Here is a 19,898-nt window from a genome sequence, read left to right on the forward strand (position 1 = left end):
CTTGCAAGTCTTCATGTATTTCTTAGCAAGAAAAATTACGAACTCTTGGCCACTTGGAGAGAAGAATCCTCCGAAGAATTTTTGGCCTATATAACGACGAAATCAATTAGCGATACCATAACCGTCAAGTTGTGGATAACATCCGACTCAATAGGTTGCGGTGGACGGGTCACTTATCCGTATAGATGAGGATGATCCATCCTGAAAAGTCTATAAGGGCAATATATATGGAAGAAAAAGAAGACGAGGCAGACCCTGCTTGAGACGGAATGATGGCGTAGGTCAGAACGCCACACAGCTTTTAGGGATATCAAATTCGTGGACTTCCACGCAAAACCGGAATGTCTGAAGTTCCTTATTAAGGCAGGCCCAGACCGGATACCGGTTGTTGCGCCGTTGATCATGATCAATTACTGTAGGCACACATATGTATGTATGTGGACGTGCTAATGAAGTTTGCAGGTAGCGTTCAAGAAGATCCGACAGTATTTACTTTACATGCATATATAGTATGTACACTTTTGTGCATAAAGTAAAGTGGAAATGCGCTAGATCAATTTAGATGCGCTCAAAGTTTGTTAATTTAGAATGCGCCCAATATTTATGGCTTTAGTATGTGTGTTCAGACATATGTATATTTTTGAGTATATATGAACGAACATTTTCCATTGGAATGGAAAAACGAGCATAGAAAGTTGCTTACATAACCTTTATGGCACAACGACATGTTTGCCAATTCTTAAGAAACATTTGAAAGCGCAAACGTGTGGGTCTTTCGTTTGGTTGCTATCGCTTGTAGGCAATCTGGCGCGTCCACACACTTGTCAAGTTTCAACAAACCATCGTAACGCAAATCAGTGGATAGGGTGATTCAATGGAGTGTCAGTTTTTAGACACAAATCGAAGGGTATGTGCGTGTGTGTGCGATGTGAAGAAGCGGTGTGAAATGCAGGAAACGAATGCATCGAAAATATTTTTACTGCGCGAGGGTAAAAAGCAATACTTTGCTTACTTGCTTTAATAATAAAACTTATTTGTATTCTATAATATACTTGCAAAATTTAATATTTCCACTTACCCGGTGAAGTCTATAGTGATAATATTACCCCGTTGCACTTAAAACATTTATTCGTTTCGATCCGCTGGAATAAGGGGTTAAGATCAATCCAAAATTGTTGAAAAAAGCTCATTCGCGAAAGCAGGAACAAAAAGCAACATGAATAACATTGCCGGTTATCCTAAATGAACCTTTAAGGAAGTTCTGCCGTCGGCTGTTGTAAGCGGCAAAGCCACATACGTTCAAACAGGTTGTCAAGCAAGTTGTTGGTTGCACATCTGCGGTTCCAGCGACATTGCACGTTTGGAAGTTGCGGTGGATCGGTCAGGTTATGGCAATCGCTACTTGCCCACACACGTATAATCCCACGCCAACCAACAGGTATTCCGACCTGTTAAGGTTTTGTGTGAAACAAAACCTTATTAGAATGGATTCGATGTCTGTCTCTCCGTCTGTCTGCCTGTCGGTCGTAACCAATTTATTCGAAATCATCTAAAAAATCATATAAAAAAAAATCTTATATAAATGATATAAGGCATAACTTTGGAACTTTGAAGGAAACTTCTTTTTAAGGATTGAGGAATCCTAAGCATCAATTCAATGTCGGACCGGACGAAATGGAGAGCAACTTAATCCCACTCTTTCTGGTTCACGGACTCTTCTTTTTGGGTTAACACCCAAAGTTCAAAAGTGTGTGTTCAAAAGTTCCGTGGACCATAAAGAGTGGGAGCAAGTTGCTGCCTCTTTGATCCGGTCCGACATTAAATGGATACGGACTTAGGACTACTCAATTCCTAGAAAGACATTGTCTTACACCAGCCAAGTTTTGGTCCGAACTATGGGCGGATTTATGCTGAATATAATTCGTACCCTTGTTGTGTTTTACGAATTGTAAAAGCGTACAACACCTGCGAGCCGCTTCGGTCACGTGTTTCCGCGTGTTTAAGTGTGTGCGGACATTCGGACCGAAATACAACAATAAAAACAATAAAATAAAAACAGTTGTGAAAAAACAATAAACAATAAAAACAAGTGAAATTAAAAAACAATAGAAGTGAATAAAAAATGAGTGCGCCAGAACCAGACGAGGTCACGAAGGTGACTCGGAAGAGGCGGCGAAAGGCTACAGACAGCCCAACAGACGAGCAATAATCTGACAGTGCTGACGACGGAGGGAAAGCTGCGTCCGAGGTGACGCTCTCCAGCGACTGCGAGTCCGACTCGCAAACAGGCTCTGACGGGACAGTCAAGAGCACAGTCTCGCTTGCCACAATCCGCGATTCTATCGCCCTGCGCAAGCAGAACAAGCGGCTTATGAGGAAGCTCGGGGAAGCCCTCGAGAACAACCGCCAGCTCACGGCCGTCATTAAGTCGTTTGAAGCGATGATCGCCCGTTCCTTCGGGACACCCGGCCCCCCTCCGGCGCCAACCGCGCCAACGGCACCAACCGAGGTGATGGACATCACCGTCAACACCGAACAGGCACCACCGGCGCCACTCGCCTTACCATCCCGGTCCCACCCCGAGGTCTACCCTACACTCGACGAGGCGAAAAAGCGACAGCCCGCCAACGCAACTAAGCAGCCACCACCAAAACAACCGCAGCCTCAACAACCGAAACCAGCTGCTGCAGCCCCAGCTAAAAAGGAGGTAAGTCGAAAAATTTCTCCACTCGTGGTAGTCTAAAACTCGGCTACCTTCAAAAATATTAAGCAGAACATAACCCTTGCTCTCCCTAATAGCTACCTGACTAAAAAGGCATATAGCTCACATCAAATAATCACAAAAACGCCGGAAGATTACTCTACCGCCAAGAAAATAAAATCCTCGTGGAGAACAATAACAAGTTCTTCACATACACCCTTCCGTCTGAAAAGACGACCAGCCTAATCCTACGAGGCCTTGATATAACGTTTTCCCCTCAGGAGATCGTCGAAGAACTAAAGGCTCAGGGAGTCTCAAGCACCCTGAGCGCAAAACCTTTTGCCACGACCTGGGCAAAAACCAACAACGGTAATCTCGACTTGTGGTTGGTCACTTTTGACGCGACCTTTAGCGAGGAGCAGCTGCGCGAGGTGAAAGCCATCAACGCTACAGTGCAAAAACTGCCGGCGTATCGGACACGCGGCAACCGACTGCCACCTCACTTACAGGTGCGTTAAGTGCGACCGGCTACACGGCCCTGGCGAATGTGCCAAAACAGTCGAGGAGGCACCGAAGTGCGTTAACTGCGGGGTCAACGACCACCCTGCCAACTATAGAAAGTGCCCACGGTTCGTCCAGGTGGCGCCTCCCACCCACCCTCTCCCCTCAACTACCTCACGCCCCGCTGATCATCCTATCACAAACCCGGCCTTCACCTGTCCGTCCGTATCCTTCGTCGACGCCGAACGAAGCGAACCTCTTCCCGGGCACCCAACCACGTGAACCAACCCACCGCCATCTCCAATCCAGACTTCCTTGAGTTTGCTAGGAAATCGCAAGAATTCTTGCAGATATTCAACTCAATGGTCGCTATATTGGCATCCATTAATGGACGTTAGGATAATTGAGTTGAACATTAACTCAATTCGTTTTGAGAATGAAGGGGGTCCTAAGTCCGCATCAACTTAATGCAGGACCGGACCAATTGAGGAGCAACTTACTCCTTCTTTTCTGGTACACGGACCCCTCGCAGGGCTTGCACCCAAACTTTTTTAAAAAAAGTCAAGCGACGACGGCTTTACGGTTTCTTACCAGGGCAGAGGCAAATCGTCAGACGCTGCCTCACCTCTGCCCTGGGAGCAGCGTGACCGTAGCGGCTCGCAGATGTTGAATGCTCCTTTATATAATTCGTAAAACACGACATGCCTACGAATTATATTGAGCGCAAATCCGCCTTATTGACCAAAGCTGGCCAGGGCTGAAATATTCGTTTTGAGAATGAAGGGGGTCCTAAGTCCGCATCAACTTAATGCAGGACCGGACCAATTGAGGAGCAACTTACTCCTTCTTTTCTGGTCCACGGACCCCTCGCAGGGCTTGCACCCAAACTTTTTTAAAAGAAGGTCACGCTGCTCCCAGGGCAGAGGTGAGGCAGCGTCTGACGATTTGCCTCTGCCCTGGTAAGAAACCGTAAAGCCGTCGTCGCTTGACTTTTTTTATTAACTCAATCCTCGGGCGAGCCCGCAGACATGAGTTCGAGCTTTTCCTTCGCGAGCACAAACCCGACATAGTTCTCCTTTGTGAAACTAGGTTGAATTATAGATACAATCTCTCCTTTCCCAACTTCAACCTCTTCCGGACTGATCGACCACAGTCCAATCCTCAAGGCCGCAGCACATGTGGCGGAACGGCCGTTCCTATCTCCGACAAATTCCTAGCGACGCAAAACACCCACCTCCCAACACCTTCAAATCCATCGAAACCACACTAATCTCCTTCGAATCCCAGTCAACCTCGGTCTTCGTCGCCTCTGTCTACTGTCCCAATCAATCCCTCGACACCCACGACTTTCTCCGTACCAAGTCCCTCTGCGCGTCCCAACACCGATCTCCCGGTAAATAATGGTCCCTGATTATCGGTGGAGATCTCAATGCCAGACATCAGTCCTGGTTCGATACACGGTCGAACCAGAACGGGGAACAGCTCCACCTGTTCCTTTCAACCTCAAATCCCACCATCAACCTAACCCATTTCACCCCGGCCCGTCCGACCTACAACAGATCGGACTACCTTTCCTACCTAGACCACTTCCTCATTAGCAGTAACCTGACTCTTATTCCCAACCCAAACACCTTCCTCTCCCTCGAAACGGTCCCCGACTTCAGCAATCATGACGCCATAATCCTTCGCATAAATATCCCAGACAAAGTCGTTCGGTCCATCCCACCTTCAGTCCCCGACTTCCAGCGTGCAAACTGGAAACACATCTACCTGGCCCTCAAAACCAAACTTCAACCTCTTCTACTCCCATCCCACTGTACAGTTCCCAACAACCCCATTGACGTGACAGTTCGTCAATACATCGAAACACTTCGGCAAGTATGCGACGAACTGATCCCATCCCGTTCCTTGAACTACCGCAACCTAATTACCCTTCCCGGCGACATTCTATCCGATATACAATATAAAAAGACCCTCAGGCGGAGATTATTTAGGAATAGATACTCTCCGCAATCCTCTCACATTCTCACCGAAATTCCCGAACTGGGCAAGTCGATTCGCGAAAGAATCCTCACCCTATACACAATATCTCCACAACCGCTTCTCCAAAACATCCCACCCACAGAAAAAGTGAACGTCCTCGCTCACCACTTCTTCCAAGCCCACCACTGCACCCTCCACTTCCGTGAACCAAGTCTCGATAACGAGGTAGGCGGAAAGATCTCACTACTCTTAGCCCATACCTCCTACCTCATTCCCCAACCCGCGCAAAATCCCTTCACCCACGCCTCCCTCAGCGAGAAAATATCCTCCCCATTCACTTTGTCAGTCCAGACTCGGTCAGGGCGGCCATCGCCGCATCCAAAAACAAGAAATCAGTTGAACTTGACAAAATCCCCTCCATCGTCCTAAAAAAATGCGCCCCAAGCATTGCTCCCATTATTTCCTCCATCATCAACCACTGCCTTATCACCACCTACCTCCCAACAGATTGGAAGAGTGCTCGAATCGTTCCTATCCCAAAAAAAAAACCAAAATCCTCTAAATCCCGATAGCTACAGGTCTATTTAAATCCTCTCATCCTCCGCCAAGATGTTTGAGCGGATGATCAAACTTATTATCCACAGCACTGTGCCTCCAATCATTTACTTCCACAATTCCAATTCGCCAACCGACCCAGACACTCGGTTGAGCATGCACTACTCGTGCTCAAATCGGACGTCCTCCTCGGCCTCAACCGGAACGCACCGACCATAGCCTGTCTCCTCGACATAAAGAAAGCTTTCGACTCCGTATGGAAATACGGACTTGCATACAAGTTCTCCAGTTCCATCCGCACCTCTGCAAGCTAATTCTTAGCTTTCTTGATGGTCGCAAATCCCAAGTCCAACCCCGTGAACACCTCTCCTCCCGATATTCTAACCCGGCTGGGATCCCTCAGGGATCAGTCCTCTCCGCTACCCTCTTCTCCTTGTTCACCGCAGACCTTCCCAAATCAACTCCACACCCAAATCCAATCCGAATCTTCCAATACGCGGATGACCTCATCCTCTACATCTCCACCAGAAATATCCCAGCCGGTGAAGCCCGCCTGAACTCCTATTTCAACGAGCTCTACCGGTATTTCACCCGCTGGAAACTATCCCTAAACCCACAAAAATGCAAGACCATCGTATTCCGCGGCACCGCTAAAATGACGCCGAAAATGAGAAGCGACATATCAACCCTATCCCTGAGGATCCACAATGGCACCATCCCAACCGTTAAGGAAGTCCCCTACCTTGAAGTGACAATGAATTCCCGCCTATCTCACCTCCCACATATCACGAAGGCACTGAGCCGTGCCACTGGTGCCTTCAAATCGCTTTATCCAATTCTAAAATAGAGTAGCCCAACACCACAGAAAGTCAAGCTGTTTAGCTACAAACAGCTTATCCGTCTCCTCCTCATTTTGGGCAGTTAAAATTTCGTTTTAATTTTTTTACGTGGTAACAACTGGTTGAAAATTTTGTAAGTTTATTCATTATAATGCCTTGTTGCAGCGCCATATAGTGGCGAGCTACAAGAACATGGATTCAACTAAAATATTTTCCATGCGAAAATACATAGTAATCGGGCGAACAACATAGAGGTTAATCATTTGCAGCGCCTTCTAGTGCTGAATTATAAGAACGTATATAGTATAAATAGTATAAATCTTCATTAAACAATAGCAATAAGTACGTACCAATTTTCATAGCGATTGGTTAAACGGTTTCGGAGTCTATTGATCACAAACGGATATATGTATATTCTAACCACTTCGATTTTTAAGGTTTAACGCTTTTAAGGTTTTGTTTGTTGTCCGTCTGTCTGTCTGTCACACGCACTTTTCACAGAAACAGCTATATCCATTGACACGAAATTTGGTGAAAAGGTGGGAACTCACAGTTCCCCCCCCGGCCCAGGCATGCAGTGAGTAATATCCTTCTAAGTTGAGATTTAGGGGAGGTCCCCATACATGTGAAAAATGTAAAATAACGAATATAGTCATGTGAGGTATCAATTAGTAATTTTCGAAGCCGATTTTAGTTTTAAGATTTGTTAGAAAGACGGGGAGTAGGAGGGGTGGAAAGTGATGATTTCTTTAACGGACACTTTCTAAGAAACTACTCAACCGAAAAATCTGCAAAAAATTCATGAAACTGCCTCGATATGGTGCCCAGGCCTCAAAATACTCTCGATATCGATATCTGTTCAAATTAAGTTAATAATAGTATATTACCATATTTTGGGGAAATTGAGTAAAACCCCCTTTAAGTTTATCCCAGAGTTATGAAAGTTGGTATTAGTATAAAATATAATGTGAGGCATGTTATCCTCAAGTTTCATCAAAATCATGCTATTAGTAACAAAGTTACAGTAGCTCAAAGTTGACTTTACCGTGTAAATTTACTGCAACTGATTATCAATATCAGACTAAAGTGGGTAGTCAGACTTGCTAAATGCATATATATAACGGACTACGTACAAATGGTATAGTTCCACACTCAAATATACTCACAGAAGAAGCAAACAAAACCTTTCATACCTGAAGCGCCCAGCTTCCAGAAGTCGGAAACTTGTTATATAATAAAAGATCTATCCCTTTTCCTGATCTCAGCATTTTATTTTTGTTTTGAAGATAGTATAAAGTACGTTGCCTCAAACCCTCGTCCTTTATCTGAACTTAGAATCAGCATGTTTCTTCTTTATAACTCGTTCGGAGGATGTCAGACAGCCTTTAGGAATATCGAATTGGTGGATCTCGGCGCAAAACCGAGATGTCTGGATTTTCTTTTTAAGGCAGGCCTAGACCGGATAGAACGGATATATTATAGCTCTGTTTATAATAGTGGGATTTCCGCAAAACTTAGTAGTACCATGCTCAATGGTATAGTATAGTTGATGATTCTCGGATAAACTTAATCTATATATAAACAGGTATCGGTATGGAGAGCATTTTGAGGCATAGATGCCATGCGCATATTCCACAGTATTTTCTTTTGAATATTTGAGTTGCGTAGCTTCTAAGAACGGGTCGTTGAAGTAACTGACACTTTTTGGAAGCCACTCCATCCCTTTGTAATCAATGTCAAAACTAATACTGGTTTCGAAAAGCACTAATCGAAACTTTTCAGTTAATATCCCACATGACCATATTCGGTGAAAAGAAATTGTACACCACTCCTTTTACATGTATGGGGCCCACTTTAAACTCAACGTGGAAGTCACTGCATGCGAGTGTTCTCGGCCGACTCGGTTATCTTGGCATAGTTGGCACTGTTTGGCCTATCCACTGCCACTGTTGCCTTACATTTATATCGCGTACGGGTAACAGGCCTGTTGGAAATAGTACCGGGTGAACGTACTCCGTACTTGAAGCTTTCAAAAGACAGTGGTGGTCACATTCCATGTATTACTCTTATATAGCAATATAGAAAGAACATTAGCATAGAACGGTCTCAACTTGGTCTTTGTGTTAAGATAATTGCATTATTAGACAGCGTAAGCGGATGGATATAGCATGGGGCGGCATCCAGTCCGGTGTTACCGTCGGCAGAAACGACGCTTTCGGACTCAACTCTCGAGGCATTTAACCAAGGTCTATGGCAAGAGAGCAAATAAATGCCATCATCATAGCCGAGGCGTTTGGGGAGAGATGTCATCCACCATTGAAGCCCTCTAGCTTTTGCAGACAAAGCAGCATGAAGAACGTCATCGATAAGAAGAAAAAATAATGAACATTCAAATTTCGTGCACCGTGCCAAAATGAACCGCAGAAAGTTAACTCTCTGTCGACCAAGCTTTCGAGATGTTCTGTGATGCGTTGCAGGATTGTTTTAGATATTATCTTTGCGAAGGTAGGGAGTATGCAGATACACCTCTAATTGTCGCATTCAAACCGGTTGCACTTCTTCGAAACTAAACAGTAGGGAGCACGCAGCTATCCCTCAAATTGTCGCATTCAATCTAGGTGCCCTTTTTCGAAATTGTAACAATCGTCCCCTTCTACTACTCCCTCTACGAAAAGTGTCGAATTACTAGGTTTCCCGTATAAATGGAGGTAGTAGATATTCAGAAACTGCATCTCTCTTCTGCTGGTTAGGCAATTTAAGGTGGCTAGTCATTCCATCCACAAGAGACGGAAGCCCACCGGTTGTTATACGGTTAAGAGCCGTGGTGAAGTGTTCGGTACACGTGTAATAAAAATATTCCTATTGTCACTGCACCCATTACGCTTAAATCTTAGGGATTTCGCACGTTGTCGGAACTCTGGGGCGTCACGCTCCCCATCTCTCGCAGCAATTAATAGAGCCTCCAACCCCTTAAGTGAAAGCTGGGTGCTTCAAGTATAGAGGTTTTGCATTCTTCCTATGGGAGGAACTTTCTTTTCTTTTCGAAGATAGCTACACATTCAAAATATTCCTTCATATGTTTCTAAAGTTTCAGATATATCATCCTAAACAAACATTTTCTATTACCGGAAACTGACATGTACGAATAAATGTACATACGCTCATACCTATCTAAATTAATAGCACGCATCTGAATATTTCCACTTTACCGCATGCTCAAAATATGATCCCCAAAAAGTGTAACAGGTCTCGTTCTCAGAACTTATCCAACCGAAAAATCTGAAAAAAATCACGGTGGTGCATCTCTACGAAATCTAGGCCTCAAAATATATCCGGTTCCGATATCTGCCCAAATAATGTTAATAATAGTATATTTCCACATTTTAGAAATTTACCCGGCACCTTCCTTATGTTCATCCCAGAAGTAAAAAATTTGGCATGCGTGTAATTAAGAACATAATGCACAATTTGGTCAAGTTTGAAGAAAAGCCAACTATTATTAGCAAAGTTATAGGGGGTGAAACCTCACATTTTTTTGTGAATTTCGTGCACTCTACAACCTGCATGACGTCATCATCACATATCAATTCGTCAATACCACAACGAAATGAGTTGTTATGAATTGGGTCCCAGAGAATTATTTTGTTTTAGTTTTTTAGTTATTTGTCAACCAGACATGTGTGTATGTAGGTATATAATATATGCGTGCTAATGAACTTTGCGGGTAGTGCCTAATTCAAATAGATATAAGAAGTTAATCGGAAATATGGGTACGATCCCTTTATATACGGGCATATATGTGTAGAGTATTCGGAAATAGACAGTTTGTTTGTTTAGGGTGAGCGGAACATCTATGGCTGTAATATGTACGTATGTCTCGTAGTTTGGAAAAATATGAAAGATTATGTTGAATTTGTAGTTATATACGGATAGAAAAATGTGCGTTGAAATTTCCTACATAAGATGAACACAAAACCTTTATACCCGAAGCACGAGCTTCCGGTATTCCGACTTGTTTTTTAATTCAAAACCTAACAATAGTATGAATTATTATTCGAAAGCGCCAGGTTTGCCCCTAGATTGCTTTTAGCTATTACGACTGAACCCGACATTCACTGAAGCGAGTTGCTACCGAATCAGTGCGGCCCGCTAGTAGATGGTGTGTGAGGTGAGTTCTCTTTATATGATGATGACCTCACACATGGCTTGGAGTACAATGAATTCACGTGAAATAGAGAACTTTGTCCTTCTATAACTTTGCTAATAAAGAAGGATTTTATTCAAACTTATTGATGGCAAATTTTGCACTTCTAGAATAGGTAAATTTCTAAAATATAGTAATATCAACTTTATTTGAGCAGATATCAGAATGGGATGTCTTTTCAAGTTTAGATTTTGTATAAATGCATCACTGCCATTTTTTTCAGATTGGTAGGTTGGGTAGACTCTAAGAACGAGACATGTTTCACTTTTTGAGGCACACATTCTAAGTTCTCACTCCCCTGCCCTTCACGCATCCCCATTATCAAAAATAAAGTACTAATTTGGTCCTTTCAATTGATATCTCACATGACTACATTCTAGGCAAAAAAAACTTTGCCACTCCCTTTCCCATACACAAACTGATGCCACTGTACAACCAGTTGTTGTGCAGCGCTTCACAGACGAGACATTCTCATAAAATTTACTTTCGGAACGATGGCTCCAACCACTTCAGAGTAAATCTTGTGTGACTGACGGACAGACAGACGTTGAGCCGATTTTAGCTTGTTTCACACGAAACCTTAAAAACATTTGGTACTAATAGATCTCGTCTTTTAATGGCTGTTTGCAATTCTTTCTTCGTGCTTTTATTACAATTGGCTAAAAGACCACTTTCCACCAACGTCAATCAAACTGACCACTTTCAATCAAATTGACCACGTGCTAATTGAACGCCACCTCTGAGCTTCAATGAATGTGCTTGCATGTCATCATCATCAACGGTGCTACAACCGGGATCCGATCTGCCTTAATAAGGACCTCCAAACACCCCGGTTTTGTGCCGAGATCCACCAATTCGATATCCCTAAAAGCTGTCTGGCGTCCTAACCTACGCCATCGCTCCATTTAAGGCAGGGTCGCCTTCTTTTTCTACCATAGATATTGCCCTTATGGACTTTCCGGGATGGATCGTCCTCATCGGGACTAAGTGATTAAGTGATTAAGTGACCTGCCTACCCCAACCTGTTGAGTCAGATTTTATCCACAGCGGTCGTGGTATCGCTCATAAATTTCGTCATTATGTATGTTAGTTCGCAATTTTTCTTGCTAAGAACCCAGGTTTCCGAGGAGTACATGAGGATTTGCAAAATCATGGTTTTGTACTGTAAGAGCTTTGACCCCATGGTGAGACGATGCGAGCGGAACAGTTTTTGTAAGCTGAAATAGACCCTGTTGGCTGCAAACAATCGTACGCAGATTTCATCATCATAGCTGTTATCGGTTGTAATTTTCGATCCTAGATAGAATAAATTTTGAACGGTCTCAAAGTTGTAGTCTCCTATCTTTATTGTTTTCGTTTGAGCAGTGCGATTCGATGTTGTTCGTTCTTTGGGTTTTGGTGCTGACGTTACCACCATGTATTTCGTCTCGCCTGGATGAAGGTAGACTGTGCATCTCGGGTTGTCCTTCCCATGATGTCAATATCATCAGCGTAGGCCTGTAGTTGGATGAACCGCAGAGGATGTGCCTCTCGCATTTACGTCTGCATCGCGAATCACTTTCTGCAGGGCCAGGTTGAAGAGGACGCATGATAGGGCATTCCCTTGTCTTAGACCGTTGTTGATGTTGAATGGTCTCGAAAATGATCCTGTTGCTTTTATCTGGCCTCGCACATTGGTCAAGGGCAGCCTAGCCAGTCTTATTAACCGTGGCCGTGTACTCTTTAAAGTCTTTAAAGTCGATCTCTTTAAAGTCTTTAAAGTCGATGAAAATATGGTGCAACTGATGTCCAACAGTTGTTCCATCGCTTGCCGAAGAGAGAAAATCAGATCTGTTGCTGATTTGCCTGAAGTGAAGCCTCTTTAGTATGGGCCAATGACGTTCTGGGCATATGGGGCTATCCGGACTAGCAAGATAGCGGATAATATCTTATAGATTGTGCTCAGCAACGTGATACCTCTATAATTAGTGCACTGCGTGATAATCCCCCTTTTTATGTATGAGACAGATAATATAGATAGATAGTCGTCAGGCATTGATTCGCTGTCCAACACTTTGAGCGTTAGTTCATGATAGTGTAGTTAGTCGCCTCCATATTTAACCAATTCCGCTGTAATTCCATCGGCTCCTGGCGACTTATGATTTTTAAGCCGGCGGATTGCACGGACCGTTTCTGCTTGCATATGGAGGCAAATATTGATTCGGACCACTATCTCGTTGATATGGTGCTTCGTAGAGATGAGCGAAACATCATCTGAGCAGGTAATATCATATCACATCACTTTTTGAAATGCTTATAGCTCAGACTACAAGATATACGTACATATTTCAGGAACAAACAAACAAACATTTCCTATTATAGAACACTATACTTATATATGCATGCATATAAATTCATCGCACACATATCTCCGATTTACTTCGTCCACAAAAGTATACATATGTACATCTAAAGTACATATATTCAATACCGCTTGGTCAATGTACAAATATATTTATCTGAATTAGGCATTACCCTAAAGCTTTATTTACATGTACATATAGATACATATATATGTCTACCTAGAGTAATTCATATTGATATATAAATTATTAAAAAACTAAAACGAAATGTTTCCCTGCGGCCTCCCATTCACATGAGCTCACTTTTATGTGGTATTGACGAATTGATTTGTTATGATGACGTCATACACGTCACACAGTCATATGTCATACAGGAGGCATGAAATTCCCACAAAATGTAAAAGCTTCACCTTCTATAACTTTCTTAGTAATAGTTGGATTTCCTTCAATCCCAAAGTGATGTCTTATGTTATCTGTTATGCAATTACCAAATTTTGCAGTCCTAGCATGAACTTAAGGAGTGTCTCCGCCAAAATTTCTAAAATATCCCTATATAATATTAGTAACTTTATTTCTGCAGATATCGGATGGAGGCCTAGATTTTGTGTAGAAGAAGCACTGTGATCTTTTTCAGATTTTACGGTTGGATAGGTTCACCTGTTACACTTTTTGAGGGTCATATTTTGAGCAGTTTCGAAAATTATTAATTGAACCCTTTCATTTGATATTCCACGTGGCCACATTCTGCAAAAAGCAATTTTGCACCTTTTACTCACATGTATGGGGAACCCCCTTAAACTCAACACAAAATATCGCTCTCACCAATTTTCGTGACAATCGGGATAGCCGTTTTTGACGGCGGATACCAGTCGACTCAGCTATGAATGAGTACTTGAGTCAAATCAGGGTAATAAACTCAGGCGAGCGTTATGCTGACCACATTGCCTCCTACAGTGTACTGTAGTGTACCGTTACGGTCTTGAATGAAGTGCTCTAACATACTTCAAGACCCTGATCCAATATGGATTGTTGTGCCAACGATTATTATTATTATTTTACCTGGGATGAAATCTTTCATTAAATTAAAATTTTACAATTGAACAAATCTAAAACTAAATGCGCTTGGATACGCGCACTATAGTCAACAAACAGAGTGTTATTATTCTCTCTCTGTTTGTCATAAGCAAACCCGCTTTCTTATTATTATTTCTACCATTACATACCATATTACGCAAATGCCTATAGAAATGGACAGAACTAATAGAAATTACTGAAAGAGTGCACATATGCAACATAAACAAGGATTGCACCTTAGATAAGAAATGTTAAGTGCAATAGATAAGACCCTCACAACTTTTGATCAGCATCTATCATAAAAGACAAACACTATATTCAGAGTGAAATTATGCGGTGTTTCCAACAATTAATTAATTGAAGTAATAAAAACTTGTTGTTTGCACTGATGAAGGGAACAAGTGGTTCCCGAAATATCCGTATTTGCAAGATTAAATACCCACACCAACGAAAAAGAAACAACAAGTTTTTATTACTTCAATTAAACACTATATTGATCTCGGTTACCTTGCTTAACCCTACATTTGGTCTAGCACCAGCATAATAGTCCAATCATTGAAGCCGAAAATCGGGTGCAACCTCCGAATTCTTTCAATCAAGACCGATTGACATGAAATTTGGGGAGGGGGTAAAGGGTGGCATAAGAAACAAAAGTTATATAGCACCGATGTGTGCCTCCCCCCAGAGGGATGAACTCTGTTTTTTGAAATAATCGTAGACATTAGATGGTTGATTCTAAGCAAAACATATTTAGTGGAAATTTTTCGCAAAGTAGTAGCTTTCGCGTTATTCATGTTCAAACAAGTCGTTTTTTCATCGAAAAAATGCATGTTTTCTATCAGTTTTTCGCAAAAAACTCGAAAAGCATGCATTTCATTTAAAAATGATATTAAGCAGAAACGAAGCGTATTAAATAACAAAAAGAATTTATATTTTTTATTTTTCTGCTTAACATCATTTTCTACATGAAATATATGGGGGAGGCGCATATCGGTGCAATATAACTTCTGTGTCTTATACCACCCTCTACGCTACCCCAAATTTCATGTCAATCAGCCTTGACTGAAATAATTCGGAGGTTGAAAGCTTTTATGACTGACACATCAATCAGCAGCCCAGCGATAACATTACGGATCAACTTTACTTAAAGAAAGAATCTGCATCCACGTATTCACGAATTCACTTGCACCCGAAATAAGTGAGCCCAAAACCAGCCCAGCGCCAGTGCAAAGCCCAGAGTGAGCCCAAAGCAGCCTAGAAAACAAGCAACCATAATATTATAAAAATAGATTCACAAGTGATGCTGCCGCCGCCACTCGTGCTACGGTGATACTTTCTGATTTTACATTACCTTGCAAAACATTTCTTTTCAGAGAAGTAATATCATCATAATTTTTGTAATGCGACGATGATAAGTGATGCGATAATGCCATGATGATAGATGATGAGGTAATGTAAGGTGATGCGATGGTAATAGGTGGTGCCGTAATGCAAGATAATGCGATGATGATAGGTGATGGAGTAATGCAAAGAAAAGCAATGATGAAAGGTAGTGCGGTAATGCAAGGTAATGCGGTAATGCTAGGTAATGCGATGATACTAGGTGATGTTGTAATGTCTGATGATGTTTTGTTCGCAGTCGTTGATGGTATGATGATGATATTACACTTTAAGATAATATCACTTTTATAGTATTACATACATCATCGACCCATTTCTAGTGCTTCCAGCTCGAATAATAACAGTCCCTCAAATCCATATAGACAATGATGCTCATCCTGTCGAAAGAGCGAAAGAGGGAATCTAATGACCAGACCGCATGCATATATTGGAACGATGTATTGCGATAATCGGCGAGTTGGAGATCCCGCCAACTGAAGACGACGGACAAATGCTACTACCAACAAGCATGTAGGAAACAATATTCATTGGATTGTGAATCATATGTTGCGAGGAGCGAATAGAATTACATCCGACCAATTACAGCAAATATTTCTTCAGTTCAAGGTTTGGTTCAACAAATCAATATTTGATGACTAGACTGAAACTAGACATTATATCTCCCTTAAATAAAAAGCGGGATAAGACTCAGTGCAGCAATTATAGAGATATCACGTTGCTGCGCATCACCTATAAAATATTCTTCGCTATCTTGCTAGTCCTGATAGCCCGATGCGCCCAGAAAATCATCATCATGAAAAAGCGTTGAAATGTATATCTACCCATTGGCTCCAAGTACATTTTCCTTGCACCAAAGACACCGGCACCCGCTCCCTCTGCTGGGATCCGTCAGTGTACCAAATAATCAGTTGCTGGTTTAAGCCGTATGTCCGAGCCACGCTCTCGCAATTTGCCTTGTTACTCCAACCTGATTCAAACTTCCATCTTCCATCAAAGTAAAACCTCGTTGTCATATTATCCCTGGATATCCGTAATTCGGGATACCCCCTCCTTGCCTGCATTTGTATGTGCATATGGAGAAGGGGTTAATCCCAGAAGAACCTCCTGGGATGCCGTCAGGCATGTCTTCATTGTATCACTGATACACACACAAGCCAGATTACCCCAGATGTGTTGTCGAATGCTTCTTTGATATTCAAAAACGCACGCAGTGCTATTTCTTTTGTTTCTATGGCATCCCGTAGTACATCCGTCAGCTGATACCGAGCAGTTTCAATTGATCGTCCTGCCCGGTAAGCGTGTTGACAGTGATGCAGGGGATTACGCTTTAGTATGAACGATGTTAGGCAAATTGGTCTGAAAGATTGGGGATGAAAAGGATCCTTTTTACCCGCTTTTGGAATAAAGACTACTTTTGTCCGTCTCCATGCCCTTGGTATATATTCCAGTGCTGTGTTCCCCTTTACCGACCTCAGAAGAGACTCTGATGATTTCTAGGCCTCTCTGGATTAGTACTGGGAAAATGCAGATTTCAGTGGTTTAAAAGTTTCCACTGCCCACCTTACCCTAGCTTCTGAGCATATCGCTTTTGCTAGTTTCCAGTTACCTTTTTTCCCCTTTTATTCGTTGTTGAGAATGTTGTCACCTGGCGACGTAGGGTAGGACCCCGGGAAATGAGTTCTGAGACGCAGGTGTACTCTGTCCTCCTCATTCTCGGTAAATGTCCCAACTTCCTTCTTGAAACACAGACAGAGGATATTGCCCTGCCTTTGGCTACAGCCTTGTAAAGCCTGGTTGCTTCTGTGATTTGCTCGATCCCTTCAAAGAATTCCCTGATGCTTTTCCATTTTGCTGATCGCGTTGCTATACGCAGTCAGTGCATTTTTGTACCTGTGCATTCCCCGATTTGTTTTGCCAGGTTGAAGAGTTTTCGTATCACTATTCTCATTCGGGCCAGGGTCCTGTTCCACCATGGTGCATTCCTTGATGACTTAACTGTCTTAGCCGGACAGCTGACCTCATAAGTGTCAATGACGACTGTGTTGAGATTTTCCACAACTGTTTCTAGTTCCAGTTCATTCCTGATGTCACCGTCTCCTTGAAGCTCAGCCATGTTGTTACTTAAGTTCTTTGCTTAGGATTCCCAATCCGTTCTCCTAGCATTCCTTATTTTTTTTTTTATTTCGAAGTCACCCTCAACGTCGAATCTGATTATTCTATGATAAGACATAGAGGGCTCACCCGACACCCCCAATTCCTGACCAGCCCGTTCATCAGAGTATTTCCTAGAGTTATGTCTAGTACCTCCTGTGAGCTGGTCACAAATGTTGGAGTGTTCCCTAAGTTATATATTTCTTACTTATCGTTAAGAATAAATTCTAAAAGGTACTCACCTCTTCGATTGGTGTCGCTGCTTCCCCAGAATCCGTGATGGGCGTTAGCATTGCGGCCGAGGAGAAGTGGTAACCTCCTCTTCTCATCCTGGGTAATATCCCGATGCCATGACTGCCTCTCGAGTGCTCCTCCCGGCTTCCAATGAGACTTGGATAGCTACAAGGTCCCTAGGCAGGAATTCTGCAATATATGTTTTAATATATTTTTAATTACGTTTAATATTATATATTTTTAATTACGTTTAAGAATTATGCAAGCTCTTGGTTTTTCACAAGAGGAGTCCTAAATTACCTGCATGCTTCCTCCTTGTAGACCGCGAATCTGCCCCCGGCCCACCCAGGACTCCTGAGCCAGCACTATTCCAATGTTCCCCTTGGAATTACCGCAGATGCAGCTTTCGCATGGTGGAGGTTTATCTGTTCTATTTTAGTGCTGCCCATTGGCTCCGTTATTGTTTGGAGCTCTTCTCCACTGTCAGAGTATCCCCCTTCTTCTACGACATGGTGCTTTCCTGCTCGTTGCTGTCCACCCTGCTCCTAGAAATCAAAGGTTTAGGTCGTTCAGCTTCTGCTCTTCATTGGGGAGCAGGTTTACTTCCCTGCTTGATCCGGTACTTTCCGCCTCTATGGCTTTCGAAACTTCTTCGGGGACCTCGGTATGCTTTTCACCCGGTGTCTCCTCCGAGGTGTCTTTCCTCGAATTTTCCCTGTGCACATGCACGAGGATGTTGCCAAGTCGATAGTAGATATGACAACTCCGACGTATGATTGCCTCCAGGGATCAGTCATCTACCCCGATCGTGAATAGTTTACCATTTCCCTCCACCTTGCTTCTGAAAACTCTCAATAGTCGCGTATGGAGATCCTCATTCTGAGTGATAAGGAGACCCATGATATCTTCCGTCTCTATTGTCGCGGCTTTTGGGAGAAAAACTGTCACCATGTGTGCTCCTGGTATATCATCCCCCGCACATGTTGACAGTTCTGCTCCTTTCCATCCTGGCAATTTAGAAACTATGGTCCTAAGCCACCCTGCCGTGTTTTCCGTCGCGCAGTCCACCACGGTGAACACACAGTCAATCCCTTGCAAATCTACCTGACGACAAGGTCTTCGATGATTTCCTGCTCCTCACGAGTCAGTGCACTGCTAGACCCCAAGGAAAACATTGTTCTAACACAGCTTTAAAATCCTCAAGACAAACCATTGGCACCTTCCTCACAAGGTAGTTGGAGAGCTAGCATAATCAGTTTAACTCCAACACTTTTGTGCAGAAAAATGGGTGTTTGTTTAAAAATTTGTTTCGAAAACCGGACATGTCAGAAAAGACATTGATAAAAACCATTGAGAGGGTGGATACGTAAAGTTATAGCCTCCAAAATTTTAACTCTTAGAACTCTTAAACCAATATGAAAACAAAAACGGATACGTATGTCAACCACAACTACCAGCATGTAGGAGGAGTTGTCGGCGAGATGACTACGCAGCCGAACCAACTTAGGAGGAACATTAGTAAATAAGCTTTAATCGATCTACCAGAAAACGAAAGAATGGAATGATCTCACATATTCCAATAGAGAAATGTTAAATAGACATTTTGAACAAACACAGTTGCAAAGACAGCATAAATTGACTGAAATTAGGAGCGTCACCGGAAAATGGTGAGCACATTTATTGGCACTTGAGTAATACTCGCTCTCTCTCTTCAGACTAAAAATAATCACTCAAAAGACATAAGTTTAGCTGAAAATAGTGAACTGGGTACGAGGTTTCCAAGACATAACCATGGCTACTAGTCCAGAGCAACAGTGTTTTTAAATTTGAAGTAAGGACAATTTTGTTGAAGTGGCTAATTTGATCTGGCAGTTAATTCCCACATTTTCCGGGGAACAATCCCCAGCGCGCCA

General features: G+C 42.8%; 1 protein-coding gene across 5 annotated transcripts in view; it reads left to right on the forward strand.

Annotated features, from left to right (window-relative positions):
• LOC119652913 (anther-specific proline-rich protein APG) overlaps window positions 1–19,898 on the forward strand; it is a 155,291-nt gene that overhangs the window by 84,735 nt on the left and 50,658 nt on the right. Inside the window, exon 2 of one of the 5 annotated variants that reach the window (XM_038057293.1) lies at window positions 1,856–2,707. The exons of 3 other annotated variants lie outside the window; for them this stretch is intronic. In XM_038057293.1, coding sequence (XP_037913221.1) covers window positions 2,372–2,707 — 336 coding nt within the window. In that variant the 5' untranslated portion in view covers window positions 1,856–2,371. Of the gene's footprint in view, window positions 1–342; window positions 2,708–19,898 lie in introns of those variants that run through there. One more of the 5 variants, XM_038057292.1, reaches the window with a different exon arrangement.

Source organism: Hermetia illucens, chromosome 3, assembly GCF_905115235.1.
Source record: "Hermetia illucens chromosome 3, iHerIll2.2.curated.20191125, whole genome shotgun sequence".
Classification (NCBI taxonomy): Eukaryota; Metazoa; Arthropoda; class Insecta; order Diptera; family Stratiomyidae; genus Hermetia; species Hermetia illucens.